General features: G+C 53.3%; 1 protein-coding gene across 1 annotated transcript; it reads right to left on the minus strand.

Annotated features, from left to right (window-relative positions):
* Positions 1–3,570: 3,570 nt before the first annotated feature.
* On the minus strand, positions 3,571–12,899 carry PHOX2A (paired like homeobox 2A; the record flags this gene model as incomplete). The annotated part of the gene is made up of 3 exons (XM_083362177.1): positions 3,571–4,028; positions 8,319–8,506; positions 12,686–12,899. 3 exons carry the CDS (start codon positions 12,897–12,899, stop codon positions 3,573–3,575), a joined length of 858 nt encoding a protein of 285 aa, XP_083218303.1. The 3' UTR covers positions 3,571–3,572.
* Between the last annotated feature and the right edge of the window lie 1,187 nt (positions 12,900–14,086).

Consider the following 14,086-nt stretch of genomic DNA (forward strand, 5'->3'; position numbering starts at 1 on the left):
AATTCCCTAGCCAGCCATGAGTTAGGGCTAGAGTTGGCTGTGGAATTCTGGGAGTTGAAGTCCACAAGTCTTCCCAGTGGCCAAGGTTGGAGTTCCTTGCTTTAATCCAGGGGTCTTCAAACTCAGAACTTTTATGACTCGTGGACTTCAACTCCCAGAATTCCTCACCTAGCGTGCCTGGCTGAGGAATTCTGGGAGTTGAAGTCCACGAGTCACAAAAGGGCCAAGCTTGCTTTAATCCCTCCTTTTCCCAAAGGCTGCTTGGATTTTTGTGGCGGTAAACCCCGTTCCATCAATAAATAGTCATACACAGGTCACACGGGACTTCACATGGAAATGAAGAAACTGGCCAGATGGCAAGGGGGGTTGGGAAAAACAGGAGCAACGCAAAAATGGCGGATTGAGAGGAAAAAAGAGGCCTGGGCCAGACTTTTTTTGGAAAAGGTTTGCCCATTTCTTCTTTTCGCTTCCCCCCTCCTCCTCCTTCCGCAAAAGGCAGTCTCCATATTCAGTACTCCATGTCACGAAGCCCGTTTCTCACCGTGACAATACAAAATGGCTTCTCTGGGCTTTAGAGACACATCTCTGGCTGGGGAATTCTGGGAGTTGAAGTCCACAAGTCTTCCAGCGGCCAAGGTTGAGGAACTCGGCTTTAGAGAAATCTCCCTGGGAGGGATGGGTGCCGTCTCCTGCTGCAAAGACCCCCAAGGGAGGGGTGATTAATACCCAGGTAGCCTGCTCTGCCCACTGTGTTTTTGCTTTCTGCCTTTGTCAAAGGGATGTTGGATCCCACCCTCTCTATACCTCTATACCACGGGTCTTCAAACTTGGCCCTTTGATGACTTGTGGACTTCAACTCCCAGAATTCCTCAGCCAGGCACGCGTGCCTGGCTGAGGAATTCTGGGAGTTGAGGTCCACAAGTCTTTAAAGGGCCAAGTTTGAAGACCTCTGTGTTACGTGAATCAAGCAGCCATTAAGCGAATCAGGCTTCCCAACACTGGGAATATAACTGTCATAAATACACGCCAAACATCAGAATTCTGATCGTGTGACTGTGGACTTCAATGGTGGCTAAGTATGAAAAATGATCCTAAGTCACCTTTTTCCAGTGCCGCTGTAACTTCAGTCACTAAATGAATGGATGTAAGTCGAGGACTGCCTGTGTCGACACAGCAGGGTTGAACGTGGTTCCTGGATTGACCCTTTTTCTGGCTTCACGGAGTCAGTGGTGTCTACTCTAACCAAACAGCTGGGGTTGTACAACATACTACTCCAGATAGTAACCGATCAAGGTTAATCCTAGACAAGCTTATTGTGAGAATTCAGCCACCAGGTTGTCTGCAGCCTGAATAAGCATGGCCAGTGCTTTTTTTGTAAAAGAAAAAGGTGCCGGAACAACTCACACATGTCATACAACCCGCCTTGCCTACCCTACAGGGTTCCATCCAAAAAAGGTGCCGGAACTCCGTTCTGGGTGTTCTATGACAAAAAAAGCCCTGAGCATGGCTATGAAAACTCACCCAGGGCCTGTTGAGGTTCTCCAGGAGCTTCATTGTCATACCAAAGTTACAAGTGGGGAAACCAGCTTTCACATACCTGGAAAGTTTGGACATTTTCAAACAGGGATGGCACAGCTTTATGGACCCAAGTCTGTGGGATGCAGGACTTATGGTGGACACTCTGCGCACCCTTCTCCTCATGGAACCTGGTTTCCCTCCTGAAGACCAGCAAAGGTTTCATCTCCAGGCTGCCATAAATCAGCCATTTCCAGAAGAAGCGCCTGACACCTCTGGTCCTGCTTCCTCTTCTTTGATCTCCTCAAGGCAGGATTTTTTGGGGGGGAGGTGACACCCCAAGGCCCCGCTCTAAAGCGAAATAGCCCACCTGTGCCCTTTCCCTGTCCAATCTGTGAATGGGGCATAAATCCATTAATGTTGAGGGAGAAAACGATTGAAACAAGACCTTTGTTCAGACAGCAAGACACACACACACCCCCAAAAAATAGCAAGACCCCCTTCAGATCTCAGTCATCTTTTGCATTATGGTTTTCCGACCTCAAGAACAAAGTCTTCCCTCTTTTTGTGAGACTCGTGAGGATGGCGGTGGCGGCGGTGATGTCCATTCAGTCATCTCCAACTGAATGGCGGTTCGATAAGCCAGGTCTCTCCACTTCTTCCGATCTTGGACAACTTCTTTGAGTTGTTTTGTGCTCCGGCTGGTGCCAGCTTTGGTGGGGGTGAGGTCCCCAAGGTGGGTCAACCCCAAGTCAAAGGGACTGGCAAGGAGGAATGACACGTTGCCCTCATCCGGAGGTCTCTTCTCCAAACAGCTTCAGGGCTGTCCTCTCTCTAGCCACCGGGGGACAAGCCATCTTCTCCACCAGGACAAAAAATAGCCAAGTTCTATCCAGGAAGCCCTCGCTTCAAGAAGAGACTGGACAGCCATTTGTCTGGCCCAGGGTAGGTATACTGCTCAGGCAGAGGGTTGGACTAGAAGACCTCCAAGGTCCCTTTCAGCTCTGGCATTCTGGATTCTGTATCACCACCGCCCAGCTCTTTGGAGGCTTCTGAAGTGGGGACTGGTAAGACCAGGAAGGTTGTGGGAACATAAATAGAGGACAATTGCCTCGCCCCGTGGCCTTTTTCCATCTCTGGTTGTTGAAGATTCAAGATGGGGAAACGGGACCCCATTGCTAGAAAGAAACCAGAGGGAGGAAAAGAAAGAGAAGGGGGGAAGTGTGGGGTGAAAGGAGGGGCGGATGTAGACTCTCTCCTACTTGCAGAGATGACTTCATCCACTCGGCCAGTCTCCTGAAGCTGGGGGGGGGGGGCCTGCGGAAATCCAACAGTTGTCTCTTGTCATCTGACCACCCTCAAAGTTCTCATCCCACCAGCTGTCAATCAACCTGAGTCCTCCCTGCCACGTTTTGTCAAGTGCACGGGTGCCACCAGGCCCAGCAGATGTCTCTTTGTTGGTTGATGTTGCTGACCCCAACCCAGCTGTCGATAAATAGGTGCTCTTCACCCAAGCTGACGTGCTGGACTTCACCTTCCCTCATCCACAACCTAGTGAACGTTTGGGCAGGGGATGAGAGGAGTTGTAGTCCAGCCAGTCTGGTGGCCGCCAGGTTACTTTTCCTCATGCCCCAATGTAAGCATCTTGAGCAGCTTCGCAAAGCAAGGGAGAAGCTCGGTTGATCCACCGACTCCTAAGTTGACCATCATCAAGAAGGCGGGGCAGATCCACCACCCAAGATGCACGCTGAAGCCCTGGCTCTCCTTCACGCAGACTGGAGGGCTGGGTGATCCATTCTTGGTTCCCTGCCCCCACCCCCAGTAGGGCTGGAGATGACAAGAGGTCTCCACAAAAAACAGAGGGTGGTGGTGGTCATGGTTGTTCAGAACCATTTGAAGCCATTTCAGAGGTGGCTTGGGCAGGAAGTCAAGAGAAACTGCCACTCTTTGAGTTTGAGCTGACTCCCCACCCTCGGGGCAGCAGGACAGGACCTCTGGCAGTGATGGGGGGCAGGAAAGGGACTGTTGTGGGTCAGCAGCATGTGGTTGTGCTTCCGTTAGAAGAGGTTGGCCTTGAGTGGAGTTGGCTTCCTGTGGAAGGAGGACAGGACGCCGGAGAAAGGTCCGGGCATGGCGGCTTCTGAGGGCTGCCAGGCCTTCAGCAGCTCAGCCGTGTTGGTGCCCCCGTTGCTGGTGCTCACGCCCGCCCACAGGGGGGACTTGAGGGTGGGGGCGGCGTGCCCGGTGCCCAGGCCTGGCTGCCCCGTGCCAGGGCTGGGGCTCAGGCTGTCGGCAGGACTGTTCAGGCCCCCGGCAGCAGGCAGGGAGGCCGTGCTGTCCGGCGTGGGACTGCAGTTGGACTCCTTGGATTCGTCGTCTTCGGAGGAGGAACGGGGGTCCGGCTTCTTGCTGGCCGCCGAGCTGTTGCCGCTGTTGCTGCCACTGTTCTGCCCTTTGGCGTTGGAGGCCCGTTCTTGCTTCCGAAACTTGGCCCGGCGGTTCTGGAACCAGACCTAAACCGGGAGAGGACAGTTTTACTCCCCCAGATACAACCAGGATGGGAGGACCTTGGTGCTCTTGGACGTCCCCTTTTGTGACCCAACTAGGTGACACCGTCAGTGCTGGAAGGGGGGGCTGTCCCCCCCATTTATACCCAAGTGGCTGACTCGGCCAGTATTAGTTAGTTAGTGGTTGTTCCTGGTTGTTTTTTGCTTCATTGTTTGTCGGGTATTAAGCCCTGCTTCTCTGGGTGTTGGATGCTGGACAGGACCTGTTCTGGTCCAGCCTATCTAATCAAGAAGCTGCCGGGAATAAAACAGCTCTCCAAGCTACACTGTCCAGGCAAGCTAGTCAACATAAGTGGAGAACAAACCCCACTCCCTCCTTGCACTGATGATGTTCCCTAGTTGGGTCATGAAACGTCTGCAAGAAAATCACCCAGCTCAGAGAGCACCAAGGACCCCACAGTCTTTCTTTCTTTTTTTCTTTCTTTCTTTCTTTCTTTGTCTTTCTTTCTTTCTTTCTTTGTCTTTCTTTCTTTCTTTCTTTCTTTCTTTCTTTCTTTTCCTTCCTTCCTTCCTTCCTTCCTTCCTTCCTTCCTTCCTTCCTTCCTTCCTTCCTTCCTTCCTATTCCTGATGGGGAATATTAGGGTTTTTTAATGGGTTTTTTACTATTTTTATTGTTATTGTATTTTAATTGGGCATTGGTTTAATTTCTTTTTAATTTTTGTACTGTTATTTATATATGCCCTGTGAACCGCCCTGAGTCCTTCGGGAGAAGGGCGGTATAGAAATTGAATAAACCTAAACCTAAACCTAAACCTTCCCTCCTCCTCCTCCCCCCTTCCAGCACTGATGATGTTCCCTAGTTGGGTCATGAAACGTCTGCAAGGAAACCACCCAGCTCAGAGAGCACCAAGGACCCCACAGTCCTTCCTTCCTTCCTTCCTTCCTTCCTTCCTTCCTTCCTTCCTTCCTTCCTTCCTTCCTTCCTGAACTGATGATGTTCCCTAGTTGGGTCATGAAACGTCTGCTAGAAAACAGCCAAGCTCAGAGAGCACCAAGGACCCCACAGTCCTCCTCCTCCTCCCCCCTTCCAGCACTGATGAGGTTCCCTAGTTGGGTCATGAAACGTCTGCAAGAAAATCACCCAGCTCAGAGAGCACCAAGTACCCCACAGTCCTTCCTTCCTTCCTTCCTTCCTTCCTTCCTTCCTTCCTTCCTTCCTTCCTTCCTTCCTTCCTTCCTTCCTGAACTGATGATGTTCCCTAGTTGGGTCATGAAACGTCTGCAAGAAAATCACCCAGCTCAGAGAGGACCAAGGATCCAATATCCTCCTCCTCCTCCTCCTCCTCCTCCTCCTCCTCCTCCTCTTCTTCCTCCTCTTCCTGTCCACAAACCCCACTCCCTTCACACCACTGATGAAGTTATCTAATTGAGTCACAAAACGTCTGCTAGAAAGCCACCCAGCTCAGAGAGCACCAGGGACCCCCCTCAATTCCAATGTTCTCCTCTACCATACAGGCAGGATGGCCGCAGCTATGACAGTAGCCCCCTTTCTCCCCCCCCTTAACTGCGGGACACATGGAGGTCTCCCATCTCCGCTGCCTGCTTCTTCCCACTGGCTTTCCTTCCATGAGGCAGCGGTGTGTATTTGCAACACAAACGGCCATATCTGAAATGTAAATGGACCCCTGCAAATCCCACGTATTTTTACAAACGCTGTTCTTCATTTGTTCACGTTAAAATAATGTATAAAATTGCATAGACTTATCAAAATTAAAATCCTGCGAAAGAAGAGGTTTTTTTCTCTCTCTGAATCTCGGGAAAATTTTCCATTTTCTTTAGCTGGGCTTTTAAAGCGTATTTTATTTCTGCAGAATTTATTTCATTGGGGAGGGGGTGGTTTATATCTTTTCGTCTCTGGCTTTTTCCTGATTAGATATAGCTATAAAGAAAGCCAAATGGCTTGAAGAGGCCAAACCCGCAAGCCATTTCACGCACTGCCCCACCTTTCCAGAGAATATCAGCAAAATTTGTTGCTTCTCTGATAAAAAACAAACAATTTTTCCCAGCAATTTTGGGGGGGAAATTTAAGCAATTATAGTTATTGTTGTTGTTATTGTTATTGTTATTGTTATTGTTATTATTATTATTATTATTGTTATTGTTATTGTTATTGTTATTGTTATTATTATTATTTGGCACAGCAATAATATTTTGGTGTTTATCATTTTTACCTAAAAGTGACAAGATTAGTTTGAAATTGACATTCTAACACGGGGAGGGAGAATTCCTATCACCCCGTTTGACTCCCTGCAATCGTTTTAAAATCGTTTTTAATCCCATACTTACTAACCAGCCTCACTTAAATCATTTTTATCCCAAGGAACTTCTACCTGACAAATAACATGTCCTAATTTTTCCCTTTGGCAAATGTAATTTATTTATCAAATTTACATGACCTGCCCATTTCAAATTCGGCACGCTGGGCAGCAAAAGATTAAAATCAGAATTTGAAACAGCACCCCAAATTGTTATTTGCAATCTCTGCCATCCGGGAGAAAAGCAGGGTGGGCTTTGTAAGTGAGGGAGAGGGCAGAAAATGACATTTGGAGATCAGCCCTTTAACAACCAGCCTTAAGAATTCCTGTTAAAACAGAAACGGATCTGAGGAGGGGAGGGAAGCAGCTGCCATTCCACTCATCCTGCCTCTCTCCTCCAGTAAGGACATTTATTTACTTATTTTTATTTATGTAATTTGTTTTTTGTTTGTTTGATCTATCCAGCCTTCATTATTTTTACAAATAGCCACAAGAAATAACAAATAAATAACACCATGAATGTATTTTTTAACAAACAACAATTGACAAATAATATTTTGCAATCTATAAATTTGCTTTTTTTTCTGCTCAGCCTCTGCCCCATACTATGCCCCCTCCCCCCCCCGGGCTGCTGCAGAGAACATTAAATTAAAAACTTGGTTTTTTTTTAATTTCTGCAATCCTGGAATCTGCCATTTTTGCAGCAGTTTAAAATTCTGCAATTTTAAACTCCTGCAATCCTGGAATCCAGAACAAAAACTGCGCAATGCTCCTCAGTGCCCCCACCTCACTTTGTGGCTGCTTGCCCCCCAGGTCTGTAAAGCTTTCTCCCCCCCCTTTTTTTTTAAAGGCACTGGCCTTTCGCCCGGAGCTAAGTTTTCCTGACCTCTACTTTTTGTCTATTATGGTTGATTTATTGTTGCTGTTGTATTTGTATTTATTTTATTGTTGTTTTCTATCGTTTTAATCTGTTGCGATCCTCCGAGGCTTTTGAGTCGTTGCTTTTTAATTTTTTCTCTCTAAAAGAATATAAGCCGGGAAAGTAGCACGACTTTCAAAAGAATAAATTAGTAAAATGCAATTAGAGAAATGCAAATGAACAAAATGCAATTAGTAAAATTGTATGGGTAAACCAAATTAGTTGCAGAATGAGGAAATACGTTGTTGGCTTATAAAGGGAAAAAAAATTGAATCGCTATTAAGCTAATAGCTGTATCTGTTTAAGGCAGTATGTAAATCGCTAACTAGAAGCGTAGGACTAAATCAGCACTAGAGATCCAATTGAAATAAAGACGCTGAGCGTTTTAAAAAGCCACATTTGAACTGAAGGGGTTCCGAAAACCGAACAATGAAATGAAATAAATGAAATGATGAAATAAAATGTTGATGCTCCTTCCTAGTTGGGTAACGAAACTTCTACAAGGAAACTCAAAAGCGCTTTTTTCCAAAAGCAGCTAACTGGACTGTTGAGTTTTTTTTCCCCCTCCAGGAAGAAGAACAAAACGTTTCGTTTCCCATCCAAGAAACGTCCCGGTTCCTTTGACCCGGATGGCGGAGAATCCCCACAGACCTCTGTCTACCTGTAACACCAAGCTCGGAAAGCACCCAGGATCCCACAGAAATGAAATACATGCCAGGAATTGTGGGGGGGGACCCTGTTAAAGAGTCTGAAATCCATTTTTTCCCCCGTTTTCAATTTGTGGATGCGGGGAGACATTCCTGCCCCAAGGATTCCCGCTGGGGCATCGCCTTTCTCCCGGGCCCAGGGGGTTAGGAGGGGCTGTGGGTGGGTGGGTGGGGGAGGAAGCTAAACCCCTCCCCCCAGACAGAGGAAGCTCCTCCCCCACCCTAGTTGGCCCAAGAGGGGGGGCGCAGAAGGAAGGGGAGGGCCAGGCTTTCCGCAGCCGCTTCAAGGCCGGGCCCGGGGAGGAGGAAGGGGGGGGGTGTCGGGCTGCCGCCGCCCCCTCCCCAGCGACTCACCTGCACTCGGGCCTCGGTGAGGTCGATCTTGAGGGCCAACTCTTCCCGGGTGTAGATGTCCGGGTAGTGGGTCTCGGCGAAGACCCTCTCCAGCTCCTTCAGCTGCGAGCTGGTGAAGGTGGTCCGGATCCGCCGCTGCTTCCTCTTCTCGTTGATGGTGGAGGGGTCCGAGAAGAACTTGTACGGGACTGGAGCGGAGGGGGGGGGGCGGAGAGAGGAGGAAAAGCGGCTTAGGACCCCGGGAGGGGAGGCTGCACGCGCGCGAAGGGGGCGGGGGGCGGGGTGGTAGGCTAGTTTGGGGATCCCGGTTCCGCCCAGTGATCCGTCCCGGCTGTCTGCAGGGGTTATAAGCGTCGGGTAGGAACTGGGAGCTCCTTGGGGCTCTCTGAGCTAGCCCTGATGAGGGTACCTAGCGGGGTCATGAAACGCCTGAAGAAAAACAAACGAACTCAGAGATCACCAAGGACCCCACAGTCTTTCCTTCCTCCTCTTCCCCTCCGTGCAACCCCGCCCCCTCCCTTCCAACACTGATGAGGTTCCCTAGTTGGGTCGTGAAACGTCTGTAAGGAAACCACCCAGCTCAGAGAGCACCAAGGACCCCACAGTCCTTCCTTCCTTCCTTCCTTCCTTCCTTCTAGCACTGATGATGTTCCTTAGTTGGGTCATGAAATGTCTGCAAGCAAACAACCAAGCTCAGAGAGCACCAGGGACCCCACAGTCTTTCCTTCCTTCCTTCCTTCCTTCCTTCCTTCCTTCCTTCCTTCCTTCCTTCCTTCCTTCCTTCCTTCCTTCCCTGATGATGTTCCCTAGTTGGGTCGTGAAACCTCTGCAAGGAAACCACCCAGCTCAGAGAGCGCCAAGGACCCCTCATTTCAACCCCGGGCTACGAATATTCTCTTTTCTTGGTAGGAATTGTAGCCCAGCGCATGCTGCCAGCACGTTGGCATCAGTGAAGGATGCCAAGAGCAGCTGCTAGACTCACCCTCGTCCCTGAAGCTGCCCAGCAGAAAGCGTAAAGGTTTGGGGTGCTCTCTGAGCTGGCTGGTTTTCTTGCGGACGTTTCATCACCCAACTAGGGAACACCATCAGTGTTGGGCGGTGAAACGGCTGCCAAAACCCCACCCAGCTCAGAGAGCGCCAAGGAGCCCACAATTCAACCCTGAGCTACAAGTGTTCTCCTCCACCGGTACTTAGAGGTTGCGCCCTAGAAACGACACGTTTGCTGGGCAGAGGAGAACCAGCAAGATTGCGAAGCAGACGCTCAAATCCGGAGCTGGCTTGGTGCGAAGGGATGCTGCGTCCCCCTCCCTCGCCCACCCACCCACCCACCCCTAAATGCAAAGGATTTCCTCCAACGGGGAAATCGTCGTCGGAATCGCTTACGGGGCAGGAGAAAAATCCTGCACAGTCACAGTCACTCTTTACCCGGAGTTTCCTTTCCGGAGTGCGGGGCGGGGTGGGGGGCGGCCTCCAAGATTTCCTGCGGGAAATGGTGGAGACCGACCCGCTCAGGGGAAAAAAAAACCCGCTAAGACGAGAAGAACAATTTTCCAACATTCATAAAAAAAGAACTGCCGACGGCCACGAATTTTGCGTGTTTTCTGCCCGGGCACGTTGCGCGGCGCTTCTTCCCAAAAGGAAGCAGGGCGCGCGGGACGGCCCGGATTTAAAGACCCGTCAAGCTGGAATGGGTGAAAGGTTTGTGCCCCCCTTTCCCCGTTCCAGATGCGCTTCTCATTTAATTGCCCGTTTGGAAGAGACGGAGGGACAGGAGGCAGGCGATTTCGGGACTCTCGGCAGCTCAGTTTAAGAAGGGAAGGGCCTGGCGGTCGCATTCGCACGACGGCTGGCTTGGGAGGTGGTCCTGCGTGTATTCGTGGGTTGTGAGAACCCCATTTCACGGGAACAGCCGACACGGCGGCGTCTCTCTCTTTCTCCCAGGTTAGAATAAGAGACATAAAACGGGGAGGGGGCAAGGGAGAGGGGGGGCTGGCTACCTGCAACGGTGCCGCGTTTCCGTTTGTCGGGAAATTAACGGTGAAGCGGCGCTCCAATTCGGCGGATTGCTCGGCCTCGCCCGGGGCTCTGCAGGGCCCGGAGTGGTTCCGGCGCCTCCGGTCGGGAAAACCACGGGCAGCGAGGCATCTCCGTCGATCCGCGGCCGCCCCGTTCCCACGCCACGGCCACTTCTGCCTGCATTTCTTCTGTCCTATTCTATTCCTATTCCTATTCCTATTCCTATTCCTATTCCTATTCCATTCCATTCCATTCCATTCCACTCTACTCTACTCTACTCTACTCTACTCTACTCTACTCTACTCTACTCTACTCTACTCTATTCTTTATTTCTATTCTATTCTGTATTTTATTATTCTATTCTAATTCTAATTCTAATTCTATTCTAATATTATTCTATTCTATTCTATTCTATTCTACATTCTGTTCTGTTCTATTCTATTATTATTCTATTCATATTCCTATTCCTGTTTTAGTCTATTTTGTATTTTATTATTCTACTCTATTCTATTCTGTATTTTATTAGTCTAGTCTAGTCTAGTCTAGTTTCCGATGTGGTCAGCTTAAATTAATCCAGGAGCCGAAGCTAAAAGAAGTCGCGCGTGTTCCACTCCCGGCCAGAGGCGCTTCCTCCCGGCACAGCCCAGCCACCTTCCCAGCATCCCCTCTCGCCACCTTTCCTGGGCCTCGCGAGGGGTGGGAGGGTGGGGGGTGGGTGTTTCCCCTTCTGAGTGAGGCGATTCTCTCTTTATTACTGCGCGGCCAACTTGCTTCGGATCCACGAGCCTGGAAGGGGAACGCTGGGCAAACAAGGCGCGCCGGCGTCTTTTCCCCGCGTTTCGGCCTTAACCGGCTAAGGCAGCGGGTGGGAAGGGCGGGGAAGGTGATTCCAACGAAATAACCACAAATAAATGTAAATGAATCACTTAACGGGGAAATTACGTGTCGAGGCCCGAATGAGATCTGCCCCGAGAAAGCAGTTTCGCGCAGGCTGAGGTCGCGCAAGGTGCGCCCCTTTCCTGCTCAGCTGCGCTTTTCCCGAATCGCGGGAAAATTCCCGGGCGGCGGTTTTCCCGCCGGGGGGCGAACGGGCGGGGCTCTCCCCAACAAGGGGCGCCGCGTCTTTTTGGATTCCCTCTCTGACTCGGCCCAAGCGCGGTTTCGAACGACTCCCGAAACCTCGAACGACTTCTCCGGCCAGTCGTGGGTTCCCGAGGTCGTGCGAACGCAGCCGCCCAGCCCGAGTCCTGCTCCCCAGTCGCCGAGGAGGGGGGCCGTGCTCAGAATCGGCGGATCCGCCCGAAGGGACGCGATCCATTCGGGCGGCGCGGCGGCCGGATCCCCGCGGCGGCCGGACCCAAAGGGCAAGTGGCTTCGACTCGGTTGTTGGGCGCCTGGGAGCCCCATTTCCAAACCAGCGGTGTACTACAACTCCCACCACTTCCCTCCGGAGCGGGCAGCGCATTCCTGGCGGAGGAAAACCGGGGTCTCCTTGCGGAAGAGGAGAGGCGGGGAGCCCTTCCTTCAGCCGCGCCCGGTATCAAGACCCTCGGAGCAAGGCCGGGGTCATCCCCGGACGCGGCGACCGGTCGGGGGCGGAGAAGGCGCCCCTCCGACGGGGTGTCGAAAATTGCTGAGAGTTACCCGCGAAAGTGGCGCCTTGCGCGCCCTGCAAGCTCGCCTCGCTTTGCGCGTGGTGGTGGTGACTGAGACTATTCCCGACCGTCGGAATGTAATTCGGGGGAAAAAAAACGTTTTCGGGCTGGAAGGAATGGGAAGCGCCCCGACCGAAAGCGCGGCTCAGCGCTCGCCTGGAGCGACTCTTCGACGGCTAGGGGGCCGGGGCTGCCCAGCGGCGCCCCCGAAGCCAACCCGGGACTGGGCGGGAGCGCCGTTCCTCGGCCTCTGTGCGGGGGCTGCGCGCCCCTCGGATTCCCGGGGTGCATCCTCCCATCATGCTAGGGAAGCTCCTCTTGGGGAGCGCCCGTTCCCTCTCCGTTACTCAGACGGACAGGCCGGTTCGGGGGAAGCGGGCCGTCCGTTCTCCCCTTGGAAGCAGCGAAGGCTCCCCAGAGACGTCGCGGCAGGTCCTCGGCCGAAGCAGATCCTTCCCTTCCAGCACCCGGGACCCTGCCCTCCATCCCCGCCGCCCTCCGGGGCCCCCGAGCCTCGACAGCGCCAGGAGAGGCGAGCGCAGCGCAGCGGGCAGAAACCGGACGGGGTGCCCGAAGGGAAGGCCCGGTTGCGCGTCCCGTTCCCGGGCAGCCGGCGCGGCCCGGCCTCCCCTCCGGGCGGGTCGACCCCCGCGCCCATCCTCCCCTGCCTGCCCCGCGACTCCCGGCGGCGCCTACCTGCGGCGTAGGGCGAGGGCTGGTGGTCGCGCAGGGCGCCCAGGGCGCAGCTGGCCGAGGCGAGCGGCGGGCAGGCCGGGCTGGCGGCGAAGGAGCTCCGGATGGGGTTGTACTGGAAGGAGCCAGCCTGGCTGCAGGAGCTGAAGTCCGCGTAGGCCGACGCCTCCATGGCCGCCATGCACGAGTCGTAGGAGTTCAGGTAGGAGTAATCCATGGCGCCCAGACCCCCGGCTCCGGCTCTGCGCCCACCCGCCCGCCAAGTGGCGGCGCAGCGACGGGGCGGGCGAGATATACTTGGCCGGCTGGGACCGGCGGCGGCGGCGGCAGCAGGAGGCTCGGCGGCCAAGCCCCCCCTCCGCCCCGCCCCGCCCCCTCCCTTAACCCTTTCGGGGGTCTCGGGCGCGCTCCCGCCCCGACGGGTTGCCCCTCAACCTGTCCCTCTTGGCTTTGGGAAGGGGGTCGCCGGAAAAAGCCGCTCAAGGAGAGCAGCGGCGCTTCTCTCCGCGAGGGTCGCCCTTAGGGTCTGCCGTCCCCAAGAAAAGCTGCCTCTTTCCTCCTCCTCCGGGCTGCAGAAGAGGGCCTACCTGGTCTGGCTGGGGTGTGGAAGCATCAGAGCTGAGGCCGGACTGTGTGTGTGTGTGTGTGTGTGTGTGTGTGTGTCCATCCTTGGCCACTGGAAGACCCCCTTCCAGACTTGCCCACAAGGAGTTGACACAAGGAGTTAAACAGACTTCCGAAGCACTGCTGCTCTTCTACCTGACTGAGCTTTGTGTTTTGGCATCAAGGGTCAAATGGGAGGGGGCGTGGGGCAGCCGTCCCCCAACCGGCTAAGAACTGGGGGAGGGGGAAACTTAGGAGGAAGAGTATGAAATTTCCCAGGTATTGCTGTTGGATTGGACCACCCAGTGTGGCCGAGGGTCTTCGGTGGGACCTCCGTTCCAGGGCGCTTTCTCAGGACGGCTCCTCTGTGCCCCCCCCTGCCCGGAGGGCTTCACAAGGGTCTCTGCAGCCTCATTCTGTCTTACAGCCCCTCCAATAACCCCAAAATCCTGGCATAGGGACAATAAATCAACTTTCGGGGTGCAAATTCAAGATATCCCCTCCCCCTCTCTTTTCTGTTTACCAAAGTTAAGCCAACAGGATGGGTTGATGCAACCTGTCAGGATCGCCCCCACCCCTAATCCAGGTTAACCCTAACCAGGCTTAGCCCTTCCTTGCAGGAAGCCATTGCTGGGTCTTTCACAGGCCTGGTTAAGCTGGTTGTGTGAATGCTGCCGTAGTGTGGCTGGGCAGGTGTTGGCAGGGGGGGCCCTCTGGCGCTGCCCAGCCTGGCTCCCCTCCTCTGCCCCTTTGCGAGGCAGGTCCTCGTCCCCAGTCCCACGGCCTCCAGCCTCCCCACGG

The sequence above is a fragment of the Vipera ursinii genome (genome assembly GCF_947247035.1).
Source record: "Vipera ursinii genome assembly, chromosome: 4".
Taxonomy (NCBI): domain Eukaryota; kingdom Metazoa; phylum Chordata; class Lepidosauria; order Squamata; family Viperidae; genus Vipera; species Vipera ursinii.